General features: G+C 43.9%; 1 protein-coding gene across 1 annotated transcript; it reads left to right on the top strand.

Moving 5' to 3' along the window:
• The first annotated feature begins 10,121 nt into the window (after positions 1–10,121).
• On the top strand, positions 10,122–12,626 carry LOC123999286 (ferritin, middle subunit-like). Its single transcript, XM_046304896.1, has 4 exons — positions 10,122–10,423; positions 10,729–10,875; positions 11,795–11,920; positions 12,186–12,626. Exons 1-4 carry the CDS (start codon positions 10,322–10,324, stop codon positions 12,339–12,341), a joined length of 531 nt encoding a protein of 176 aa, XP_046160852.1. The 5' UTR covers positions 10,122–10,321; the 3' UTR covers positions 12,342–12,626.
• The last annotated feature ends 670 nt before the right edge of the window (positions 12,627–13,296 follow it).

The following is a 13,296-nucleotide window of genomic DNA, read 5'->3' as shown; positions in this document are numbered from 1 at the left end:
GTTATTTCCGCTGAAGGCATTCAGATGGATCCCGCTAAGGTCCAGGCTGTCAGCGATTGGCCCGTTCCTAAGTCACGTGTCGAGTTGCAGCGCTTTCTCGGTTTCGCTAATTTCTATCGGCGTTTCATTCGTAATTTCGGTCAAGTGGCTGCCCCTCTCACAGCTCTTACTTCTGTCAAGACGTGCTTTAAGTGGTCCGGTTCCGCCCAGGGAGCTTTTGATCTCCTCAAGAAGCGTTTTACATCCGCTCCTATCCTTGTTACTCCTGACGTCACTAAACAATTCATTGTCGAGGTTGACGCTTCAGAGGTGGGAGTAGGAGCCATTCTGTCCCAGCTCTTCCATTCTGACGATAAGGTCCATCCTTGCGCTTATTTTTCTCATCGCCTGTCGCCATCGGAACGCAACTATGATGTGGGTAACCGCGAACTGCTCGCCATCCGCTTAGCCCTAGGCGAATGGCGACAGTGGTTGGAGGGGGCGACCGTCCCTTTTGTCGTTTGGACTGACCATAAGAACCTTGAGTACATCCGTTCTGCCAAACGACTTAATGCACGTCAAGCTCGTTGGGTGTTGTTTTTCGCTCGTTTCGAGTTCGTGATTTCTTATCGCCCGGGAAATAAGAACACCAAGCCTGATGCCTTATCCCGTCTCTTTAGTTCTTCTGTGGCTTCTACCGACCCCGAGGGGATTCTCCCTGAAGGGCGTGTTGTCGGGTTGACTGTCTGGGGAATTGAGAGACAGGTAAAGCAAGCACTCACTCACACTGCGTCGCCGCGCGCTTGTCCTAGTAACCTTCTTTTCGTTCCTGTCTCTACTCGTCTGGCTGTTCTTCAGTGGGCTCACTCTGCCAAGTTAGCTGGCCACCCCGGCGTTCGGGGTACGCTTGCTTCTATTCGCCAGCGGTTTTGGTTGGCCTACTCAGGAGCGTGACACGCGCCGTTTCGTGGCTGCTTGTTCGGACTGCGCGCAGACTAAGTCAGGTAACTCTCCTCCTGCCGGTCGTCTCAAACCGCTTCCCATTCCTTCTCGACCATGGTCTCACATCGCCTTAGACTTTATTACCGGTCTGCCTTCGTCTGCGGGGAAGACTGTGATTCTTACGGTTGTCGATAGGTTCTCTAAGGCGGCACATTTCATTCCCCACGCTAAGCTTCCTTCCGCTAAGGAGACGGCACAAATCATCATTGAGAATGTGTTCAGAATTCATGGCCTCCCGTTAGACGTCGTTTCAGACAGAGGCCCGCAATTCACGTCACAGTTTTGGAGGGAGTTCTGTCGTTTGATTGGTGCTTCCGTCAGTCTCTCTTCCGGTTTTCATCCCCAGTCTAACGGTCAAGCAGAAAGGGCCAATCAGACGATTGGTCGCATATTACGCAGCCTTTCTTTTCGAAACCCTGCGTCTTGGGCAGAACAGCTCCCCTGGGCAGAATACGCTCACAACTCGCTTCCTTCGTCTGCTACCGGGCTATCTCCGTTTCAGAGTAGTCTTGGGTACCAGCCTCCTCTGTTCTCATCCCAGCTCGCCGAGTCCAGCGTTCCCTCCGCTCAGGCTTTTGTCCAACGTTGTGAGCGCACCTGGAGGAGGGTCAGGTCTGCACTTTGCCGTTACAGGGCGCAGACTGTGAGAGCCGCCAATAAACGTAGGATTAAGAGTCCTAGATATTGTCGCGGTCAGAGAGTGTGGCTTTCCACTCGTAACCTTCCCCTTACGACAGCTTCTCGCAAGTTGACTCCGCGGTTCATTGGTCCGTTCCGTGTCTCTCAGGTCGTCAATCCTGTCGCTGTGCGACTGCTTCTTCCGCGACATCTTCGTCGCGTCCACCCTGTCTTCCATGTCTCCTGTGTCAAGCCTTTTCTTCGCGCCCCCGTTCGTCTTCCCTCCCCCCCCGTCCTTGTCGAGGGCGCACCTATTTACAAGGTAAGGAAGATCATGGACATGCGTTCTCGGGGACGTGGTCACCAGTACTTAGTGGATTGGGAGGGTTACGGTCCTGAGGAGAGGAGTTGGGTTCCATCTCGGGACGTGCTGGACCGTTCGTTGATTGATGATTTCCTCCGTTGCCGCCAGGGTTCCTCCTCGAGTGCGCCAGGAGGCGCTCGGTGAGTGGGGGGGTACTGTCATGTTTTGTCATTGATTATCATGTCTTGTCCCTGTGCTTCCCTTCTATTCGTTTCCCTCTGCTGGTCTTATTAGGTTCTTTCCCTCTTTCTATCCCTCTCTCTCCCCCTCCCTCTCTCCCTCTCTCGCTCTCTCTCTCTATCGTTCCGTTCCTGCTCCCAGCTGTTCCTCATTCTCCTAACTACCTCATTTACTCTTTCACACCTGTCCCCTATTTTGCCCTCTGATTAGAGTCCCTATTTCTCCCTCTGTTTTCCGCTTCTGTCCTTGTCGGATCCTTGTTTGATGTTTGCTGTTCTGTGTCCTTGTTCCGCCCTGTCGTGTTTTTGCCTTCTTCAGATGCTGCGTGTGAGCAGGTGTCTATGTCAGCTACGGCCTGTGCCTTCCCGAAGCGACCTGCAGTCTGTGGTCGCGTCTCCAGTCGTTCCTCTCTACCGACGAGAGGATTTCAGTTTTCCTGTTTTGTATTTACCTAAGATAATATCCAGGATTATCGTTTTTGTTTAAGACTGGAATAAAGACTCTGTTTCTGTTAAGTCGCTTTTGAGTCCTCATTCACCAGCATAACAGTAATTTTTATCATAGGTACACTTCAACTGTGAGAGACGGAATCTTAAACAAAAATCCAGAAATAACATTGTATGATTAGCAAGTAATTAATTAGCATTTTATTGCATGACATAAGTATTTGATACATCAGAAAAGCAGAACTTAATATTTAGTACAGAAACCTTTGTTTGCAATTACAGAGATCATACATTTCCTGTAGTTCTTGACCAGGTTTGCACACACTGCAGCAGGGATTTTGGCCCACTCCTCCATACAGACCTTCTCCAGATCCTTCAGGTTTCGGGGCTGTCCCTGGGCAATACGGACTTTCAGCTCCATCCAAAGATTTTCTATTGTGTTCAGGTCTGGAGACTGGGTAGGCCACTCCAGGACCTTGAGATGCTTCTTACGGAGCCACTCCTTAGTTGCCCTGATTGTGTGTTTTGGGTCGTTGTCATGCTGGAAGACCCAGCCACGACCCTGCTTCAATGCTCTTACTGAGGGAAGGAGGTTCTTGGCCAAGATCTCACGATTCATGGCCCCATCCATCCTCCCCTCAAAACGGGGCAGTCGTCCTGTCCCCTTTGCAGAAAAGCATCCCCAATGAATGATGTTTCCACCTCCATGCTTAACGGTTGGGATGGTGTTCTTGGGGTTGTACTCATCCTTCTTCTTTCTCCAAACGCGGCCAGTGGAGTTTAGACCAAAAAGCTCTATTTTTGTTTCATCAGACCACATGACCTAATATAATATATAATATAATAATAATATAATAATAATAATATATAATATATATATAATATAATAATATATATGCCATTTAGCAGACGCTTTTATCCAAAGCGACTTACAGTCATATGTGCATACATTCTACGTATGGGTGGTCCCGGGGATCGAACCCACTACCCTGGCGTTACAAGCGCCATGCTCTACCAACTGAGCTACAGAAGGACCTTCTCCCATTCCTCCTCTGGATCATCCAGATGGTCATTGGCAAACTTCAGACGGGCCTGAACATGCTCTGGCTTGAGCAGAGGGACCTTGCATGCACTGCAGGATTTTAATCCATGATGGCGTAGTGTGTTACTAATGGTTTTCTTTGAGACTGTGGTCCCAGCTCTCTTCAGGTCATTGACCAGGTCCTGTCGTGTAGTTCTGGGCTGATCCCTCACCTTCCTCATGATCATTGATGCCCCACGAGGTGAGATCTTGCATGGAGCCCCAAACCGAGGTTGATTGACCGTCATCTTGAACTTCTTCCATTTTCGAATAATTGCGCCAACAGTTGTTGCCTTCTCACCAAGCTACTTGTCTATTGTCCTGTAGCCCATCCCAGCCTTGTGCAGGTATACAATTTTATCCCTGATGTCCTTACACAGCTCTCTGGTCTTGGCCATTGTGGAATGGTTGGAGTCTGTTTGATTGAGTGTGTGGACAGGTGTCTTTTATACAGGTAACGATTTCAAACAGGTGCAGTTAATACAGGTAATGAGTGGAGAACTGGAGCTTCTTAAAGAAAAACTAACAGGTCTGTGAGAGCTGGAATTCTTACTGTTTGGTAGGTGATCAAATACTTTTGTCATTCAATAAAATGCATATGAATTACTTTAAAATCATACAATGTGATTTACTGGATTGTTGTTTTAGATTCCGTCTCTCACAGTTGAAGTGTACCTATGATAAAAATTGCAGACCTCTACATGTTTTGTAAGTAGGAAAACCTGCAAAATTGGTAGTGTATCAAATACTTGTTCTCCCCACTGTGTGTGTGTATATATATATATATATATAGCTAATCTGTAGTCCAGGACACTGTAAATGTAGTTGGGGAGGGGTCTTATAGCCCTTCCCCTTCTCTTAATACAACATAAACGTAATCAATTATTATAATACATCAATCATTTGGTGCAGCCCCTATCACCCAAGGTGAACCCCATCAGGCTCAATTCATTCACTTACCATGCACAACAAGCTGAAAATAACCTGGAGAGACATGACTTTCGATGCATATGGGAATGTCATTGTTTCATTTCTTTGACATTCAGAGTCTGAGCTACAATCTTCTATAGTGGAGGAGGCAAACAATGTAATTGGCTTTTGAAGTAATCTAATTCTGTCACTTTCCATTGATTCAACTATTCACTTTCTGTACAAAGATGTTTAAACCCAGACAGTTTTTAGGGAAACCCTTGTGACCTTCTGTTGTTAAAGAAGAGTAGACATCTGTTGAATCTTACATTTTTCTACATCGGTAGACCTACTGACTGGGGTGGAACGGTAGGCCTAACATTTGAAAGTGCCAAGCTCAGATTCCTAACAGGGACAGTTTTGTTGCAAACAAGACTCACTGATTTGGCATTGGAGAAATATGATAAGATCAGTGGCGATTTTAGCATGTAAATCTTGGTTTGGGCAAACTCCCCCCCAAAAATGTAGATGCATGCCAGCAAAGCACTAAACAATCCATCAATTGCACTATAACGGTGCCCAAACTGTTAGGGCCTACATAAAGCTGTTCCAACAACAGTCCCAACATCTTACCACTGCTATACCTGGAAGCAATACAGTTCATTCAGCCTCAATTACTGCCTTTAAAAAAACACATATTTGATATGGTTGATTTGCCATATCAGCCGTTTCTACTGACAATTGAGAAGTAGAAATTATGGCATAAGGGGACGACGAGCGGATAAAAGGCAATCCGTAATTTCGATTAAGACATCAATGTGCGAGGTATGACGAACGTAGTCAGCACTTTTGAAATGTACAGCAACAAAATTCAGAACATGGGCCGTTCTTACAGTATTCTCCCTGTGCACCAAGTTAGAACCGTAGGATAAATAAAGTGGGCATATAAGCAGACAATGAAAGCTCTTACAATATTTGATGATGACATTTCTCTAAAACAGGCAATAGGCTACATGTGCAACACCAAGTCAGAATAGTAGGCCAAGTTAAGAGGGGGAAAAGGATCCAATTATTAGCGCAAGGGACATGGGCTACTAACAGTTTACTACACAACATACACTTGGTTTTACTTTCTTAGCTACAGTATGTATATCTTCCTGGCATATTACATAATTTAAGCAGCAGCATAAAAGGCCTTTCTGGACTCAACTGTTTGTGCTGTGCTCACATGAACAGGAAGGTTGCGCGGCGGTCCTTTGTGGGCAAATTTTGTCATCAAAGTCTGGCATCCTCTGGATTTATGGTGCATTCAAGACAACTGGGAACTCTACAAAAAAACAAGGTCAAATCATGAAGTCAGTGATCTTCAGGTCGGTGCTCTAGAAAGATGCCTGAGTTCCCGACATGGAATTCCAAGTTGGATGACTGTTTTCCCAGTCGGAGCTTATTGAGTTCCGAGTTGCCTTGAACTCACGGAAGTCTGAGATTTCCAAGTTCCAAGTGTCCAGTTGTTTTGAACTCGGCCAATGGCATGGCCAACGTTAAATATTTATCCTTTTAAGCTTGGAAAAGAGAACCTTAAACACAAACTTGGACCACACACCAACTCCACTGAATAGTAGGCTAGTGATGGCTTTGCAATGCTTGCAGTTGGCCACTGATTCCTTCCAAACCACTCATTGTTGAATTTGCGATTACCAATTTGTTTTGCAATGTTTGTTGTGCAATGTCCAATGGCCGATTAGCACCGATACGTTTTATCTATAATTTCTCCTGAGAATTTCCTTCATATGACAAGGAATGAAAAGGATTTACCAGTAGACTGTCAACTTGATTCATGATGACTGCTAGTTCGCTAACTAAATTTTAGAAATTTTGATGTTGACATGATCAGTCCAATCAAAGCTACGGTAGATATGTGATTTTACGTCATTTTATCTGTGGCCAATGACCTTGAGCCTTCTTAGATGGGCACTTCTAGTGTAACTATATGGCAGCACCCAAGGGGCTTGAATTTCCAAGCTATCCCCGTAGATTTTGCTGTGACATAGAGTCCCCATGAGTAACAGAACACTAAGCCAATCACGGTGCAAGAAGAGAACACTACCAATCCCTACACTTTGTATTTCCTGGCTGCCCCACCACCACCACAGAAAGCACTGAGTTAGGCTGAAACACATGCATTTTGGAGCTGACTTTCTCAAGAAAGCAAAATAGAGACCATGTTTGTATGCGGCTTTATTAACTTAATGATTTTTCTTTTTTGTACATTGTTTGCAAACTGATATGTGACATTATTAATGCCAAACTAACATGCAAAACAGGTGAGGCTCAGACAAAGCTAAACCTGAAAAACAAAGCTGCTCAGAATGACAGGTCATCACTGGATAAGATGAACACATAGGGCTATCTCGATGTCCATTCTTAGCCTGTAATTGTAGTAATTTGTGTAGTATTAAAAAATATACTGCTAATATGTAAAATTACATAGAGTTGCATAATATGTTTATAAAGGCACATTTTTCTCTGACCTGCAAATAGGATGATAGATTCATGCAATGCTTTTACTAGAAATTAGATCTTTCCACCCTTACTCTTGTCCATAGGGTTCTGTGAACACACAACCTTCCGGCCCTGCAGACCTCTGCGTTATCTACATTCCTGCGCTGCCATGTAATGCTGACAGGACGAAGAACAGTTTCTAAAACAACATGTCTAAGGCTCTGGTGTCTCCAAGAGGTGAGGGTAAACTGTAAGGATGTTCTGTAATCCACTTAGTTTTAATAATTGTTGGGGCATGAGGAGTGTCACTTGTTTTTTTCTCAAGCGTTCAGGGAATGTTTAGGTCAAATATAATTTGCTGAAGGTAGACATCCATTTCCATTTCAGAGATGTCCGATTATCTCTGTGTGCAACCCTTATTATAAATAACGTTCACTCCTGAAGTTGACCCTTCTGCTAGAACAAGGTCACTTTGAATGAGTGAGGGTTGCAGCTGACTAACAACAGTTGAGATGACAGCAATTACTGGAACATTTGTCCTTTTGTGATAACATGAAAATGACTCAAAATCTCAATCCTCCTGATCTGAATCATGGAATACTATCTCTCCCTAAGCATTACACATACTTTAGTCAAAAAGTGACGTCACTTATCGCAAAGAAAAGGAATGCTAGGTATGTCACAGGCCTTTTGCAACACCGGTTTAAGCATACAGTAAGACTGACCTCGAGACAAACAATGGTTGATAAATGAAGATAGTTAAACTCAGGCCATTTACCACTGTCTGCTTTAGGAAGTGGCTCCTTAAGCAGACAGCAATGTGATAGTGGTCAGCTTAGTTAATTGACTTCCATTGGGGGAAAATTAAGGAGTGGGCTGTCTTGCTTCCTCTTCCATCTCTGCTTGAGACTCCAGAATGCTGAGTCACAATGACAAGGCAGAAATACAGCCAGGGCAGAGCCTGAGTCATTCCATACTGTAGTAGAACCAACAGAAGGTTATGACAGGAATAAGCAGGGGTGCTAATTTCACTGAGGACAGGGGGGACATGCATTTTTGTCCCCTCCACAGTTTTATCATTGGAATGTGATACAAAACGAGGCAAAAGTGGGTAGGGTAGGCTGTTTGGACTGTTTATTAGACAACAAAAAAATATGTATACACTACCGGTCAAAAGTTTAAGAACACCTACTCCTACATCAAAACTATGAAATAACACACATGGAATCATGTAGTATCCAAAAAAGCATATTTTATACTTGAGATTCTTCAAAAGATACCATTTGCCTTGATGACAGCTTTGCACTCTCTTGGCTTTCTCTCAACCAGCTTCATGAGGTAGTCATCTGGAATGCATTTCAATTAACAGGTTTGCCTTCTTCTTAAAAGTTAATTTGGGGAATTTCCTTCCTTCTTAATGCATTTGAGCCAATCAGTTGTGTTGTGACAAGGTATGCAGAAGATAGCATTATTTGGTAAAACACTATATTATGGTAAGAACAGCTCATATAAGTAAAGAGAAATGACAGTCCATCATTACTTTAAGACGTGAAGGTCAGTCAATCCGGAAAATTTTAAGAACTTTGAAAGTTTCTTCAAGTGCAGACACAGAAAACATACTGCGCTATGATGAAACTGGCTCTCATGAGGACCTCCACAGGAATGGAAGACCCAGAGTTACCTCTGCTGCAGAGGATGAGTTCATTAGTTACCAGCCTCAAAAATTGCAGCCCAAGTAAATGCTTCAGACCGGTGGAAATTTGTCCTTTGGTCTGTTGAGTCAAAATTTGAGATTTTTGGTTCCAGCAGCTGTATCTTTGTGAGTGAACAGATCTCTGCATGTGTATTTCCCACCAAAAAGCATGCAGGAAAAGGTGTTATGGTGTGGGGGTGCTTTGCTGGTGACACTTAACCAGAATGGCTACCACAGCATTATGCAGCAATACACCATCCCATCTGGTTTGGGCTTAGTGGGACGATCATTTGTTTTTCAAAAGGAAAATTACCCAACACACCTCCAGGCTGTGTAAGGGCTATTTTACCAAGAAGGAGTGATGGAGTGCTGCATCAGATGACCTGGCTTCTACAATCCCCCGACCTCAACAAAATTGAGATGGTTTGGAATGAGTCAGACCGCAGAGTGAAGGAAAAGCAGCCAACAAGTGCTCAGCATATGTGAGAACTCCTTCAAGATGGTTGGAAAAACATTCCAGGTGAAGCTGGTTGAGAGAATGCCAAGCGTTTGCAAAGCTGTCATCGAGGCAAAGGGTGGTTATTTGAATAATCTCACAATTAAAATAGATTAGCTAGGTGACTAAAGTTAGCTAGGCTAGGGGTTAAGAGTTAAGGTTAGGTCTAAGGTTAAGGTCAGGAGTTAGGTTAAAGGGTTATGGTTAGGGGAAGGATTAGCTAACATGCTAAGTAGTGGCAAAGTAACTGTTGTCTGTGACGAGTTTCAAACAAGCAACCTTTGGAACTCTAGAAGATCGAGCTACATGTCATCATTTAAGCATGACACTTCATTTAGTCAAAAAGAAATGCCAAGCATGTCATAGAACAAAGTACATTTTTTTAAACAGACTAAGATGAAGATGTCGAGGCGAGAGCATTTACTCCGTCAAAATCTGTCAGCGTGAGTTAAACCCGTTTTTGTGTGGAGGTATATAACAGTGTCAAAATGACTTGAGGATGCACGTGTGGATGCACGTGGCACGTGTCATTCCGGCAACTTTGAGCAAAACGACGTGTCCTTCTGTGTGTTGTTCACACGCGTACCTGCACTCTCATTGGCTAGAATGGTCCCACCTGATCTTGCCTGTCTTCAATCGTTGAGCCACATGTATTTCCATTGTAGAGTGGGCACTCGGATCTCTTGTCAATATAATAAATACTCTTTGCTTCAGGTCATGTGTATGAGTGGGCTCGTCTTTAAATGACCCGCCTAGTTCCTGTTGATATTCTAAAGGTGATTGGCTACGCTCTGTGAGGGTGGATTCCACTGACGCATTCCGTTTGGAACAATAAATAGAGCGAACAAGGCTCCTTCTAGTTCACAAGTCTGAGAAGACGCATGAAGAAGTTCTTGCTTCAACAGTGATTGAACGGAACGCCTCTGCCTTCGTCTCCCAATATTGAACATTCCGGATAGATAACGTAACACTTACTTGAACTGTAATAGCAAAATAGTCGACGAAACTCTATTTTTGTACCGTTAATTTTGATATAAAAGAATCTGCCAAAATGGAGTCTCAGATCCGCCAGAACTATCACCACGATTGCGAAGCTGCCATCAACCGGATGATCAACTTGGAGATGTTTGCCTCCTACACCTACACTTCAATGGTAAGGAGTCTACCAAGATGCCAGTTTTGTTGATTTACCTGTGTATTATGCCTGGGCCTAAATGTCTTTTTTCACCAGACCTTTTTCTGTTGGCCTAGACAATTTTAATAGACAATCTATATTGCCTTTCATAGAGCGCGTAACAACTACTTGACAGGTTAATTGTCAGGTTACCAAATAGATTACGGACTAGACTGATTCATACCTTTTGTCATCAAGTTTAGTTGCCACAACATGAACAGAGTGCCGAGTCACGTTTGGCATTTTTTTTTCTTCTAACCACCCTGTTTTGTTTGTCCACCCAGGCTTTTTATTTCTCCCGTGACGATGTGGCTCTGCCTGGCTTCGCGCATTTCTTCAAGGAGAACAGCGACGAGGAGCGGGAGCACGCCGACAAGCTACTCTCCTTCCAGAACAAGAGAGGTGGACGCATTTTCCTCCAGGACATCAAGGTGAGCGCCTGAGCGTCGAAAAACACATTTAAATTGTAGACGGATAGCAAAAAGGTCTACATAGACCTGAGTTCTCAGTTCAAGGTTCTTCGTGGACCCAAATGGTTCATCTTATAGGGACAAATGAAGAACTCTATGGTTCGAGGTGGTCCTTCTGTAGCTCAGTTGGTAGAGCATGGCGCTTGTAACGCCAGGGTAGTGGGTTCGATCCCCGGGACCACCCATACGTAGAATGTATGCACACATGACTGTAAGTCGCTTTGGATAAAAGCGTCTGCTAAATAGCATATATTATATTATTTTTAAAAATCTATAAACTGTTACTTCAAGTATAGGAGTTATTTTGAATGAGTAGTCATTAATGCTGAGTGAGTTCATTGAGGTGTGCCTTAAGTGACTGCCCTGGTATTAGAGCAAGGCTGCTAAAATGTGGCCTGACTGCTTACTGTAGGCCTATGAGTACAGGGTTGACGTCATTTGAATGGTGTCCTAAGCATTTCTTTTCAAAGGCCAAACAATAGGGGGGAAGTTATTATATTTTAAAATGTGTATTTCTGGTTTGGCAAAGCCCTTAGTTTATATTAAAACTACATTGTCTCTGTGCTGCATGGCAAAATTGACTTGGCCATGTATGCATGCATCTTGTGTATAGGTGTCCCCAGCAGGAAGTGAACCATGCCCATTGGCGTTGCAAACGTCATACTCTACCGACTGAGCCACAACCGGTGTGCTTCATAAACTAAAGCATGTGGTTGTTTGAAGTGACAAATTGACCCCATCTTTTTGTTAACTTATTTCCATTTTGTTGATCCCTTTATGTGCCAGATATACTGGCTAACTGTGGTGACTGTTGGTAGGTATGCATTGAAACCTCTGCTAGTTGTCCCTAACCCTCCTGTGTTCACTCTGTCCGGTGTAGAAGCCAGAACGTGATGAGTGGGGCAATGGGCTGGAGGCCATGCAGTGTGCTCTGCAGCTGGAGAAGAATGTGAACCAGGCCCTGCTGGACCTGCACAAGATTGCCTCTGACAAGGTTGACCCCCATGTAAGTAATAACATTACATAGAATACAGGTACTGTCTCGGGTGACGTTGAGGTTGTTTTAGGTCTGCTAACTAATGACACAGGATTGTGTGACCTGCCTCTTCACACGCATACAATACACACACAATGCAGCAGTTAGACATCTGCGAACACCTCATTGAGTTGTCTGTCTGCACTTATGCCATTACCACCAGGCTCTTGTGTGTTACTGTATCTACAATAGTCTGTATTCATTCTCTTTTCTGACCTGTGTTTTCCCTCTTTAGCTGTGTGACTTCCTGGAGACCCATTACCTGAATGAGCAGGTGGAGGCCATTAAGAAGCTGGGAGACTACATCACAAACCTCACCAAGATGGATGTTGTCAAAAACAAGATGGCAGAGTACCTGTTTGACAAGCACACCCTGGGAGGCCAGAGCTAAACCACTTCCATCCCCAGGCCTCCAGCCTCAGACCAGGAGTCCTGGTCTTCCTGCTCTATTCTGCTGGCTTTGCATTTATAAGAAGGGGAGAGCATAACAGCTGTTATGTTGACAAATTTATTATTGGAAGGGAGGTTTATTGTAAAAATCAAGTTGCTGATTTTTGTACTATTCTGTTGTGCTGTCTTACTGTGCATTTCAATACCTGAAACACAAGGATCTGTTTCACTAGGTGTGTATTCTCATAATATTCAAGCTGAGAAATAAAACCGTTTTTGAGCTGGATTCAGTTTGTTACTGTGTCTGAATGTCACATGGGACTGACAATACTTGTTGTGCTTATATATTTTTGTCCAATTGCCATGAGCCCAGTCTACCATCTGGGCATTCATTTCTCTATAGAGATGATAAATACTGACAATTGTAGTCCTACTACAGTGACTGAGGGCATACTAGGTTGACGTGAGCTTGATAAGGGCTATTATGTAACTTGTAATGGTGCCATGTCTAAGATGCCATAAAACATCTAGGTCATTAACTGTGACATGGGTAACTGAATTCGCTACAATCGGCGTCGCCTTTAACCTGAGCATTTAAGTTAGGTCATTCGAACCTGTGAGCAAAGCTACTAGCAATCTAATGACCCACAGGTCATCCCAGGGTTGATGGTTGAAGGACAATATTTGCAATCGGTATATTTGCATGACACCTATTGCTCATTCAAATTAATACTTGAGTAGCCTTCAATTCACTTCCATATTTTGAGCCATAAGCCTAAGGCACTTGGACTGTAGAGGGATACCTGGGAAAATTGGACACCCTTACTCTAAAATTCAACCAACTTAATGCGTGACGCTTGTAGAAAGCTACCTGAAAAGTTTCACCCAAGTTAAACAAAAGGCACTGCTACAACATACTATTTGTGTAAACTTCAGACCAATGGAATGAGCTGAAA

Source organism: Oncorhynchus gorbuscha, linkage group LG16 (genome assembly GCF_021184085.1).
Source record: "Oncorhynchus gorbuscha isolate QuinsamMale2020 ecotype Even-year linkage group LG16, OgorEven_v1.0, whole genome shotgun sequence".
In the NCBI taxonomy this organism is placed as follows: domain Eukaryota; kingdom Metazoa; phylum Chordata; class Actinopteri; order Salmoniformes; family Salmonidae; genus Oncorhynchus; species Oncorhynchus gorbuscha.
Note: the sequence above shows the minus strand (reverse complement) of the source record. Positions and strands in the feature narration are given on the sequence as shown.

What these genes read in the sequence shown, in the direction of transcription:
- LOC123999286 (XM_046304896.1), top strand. Translation starts at nt 10,322, where the DNA reads ATGGAGTCTCAGATCCGCCAGAACTATCACCACGATTGCGAAGCTGCC. An exon ending in CCTACACCTACACTTCAATG is followed by an intron (nt 10,424 to 10,728) that starts GTAAGGAGTCTA and finishes TTGTCCACCCAG; the next exon opens with GCTTTTTATTTCTCCCGTGA. An exon ending in CTGACAAGGTTGACCCCCAT is followed by an intron (nt 11,921 to 12,185) that starts GTAAGTAATAAC and finishes TTCCCTCTTTAG; the next exon opens with CTGTGTGACTTCCTGGAGAC.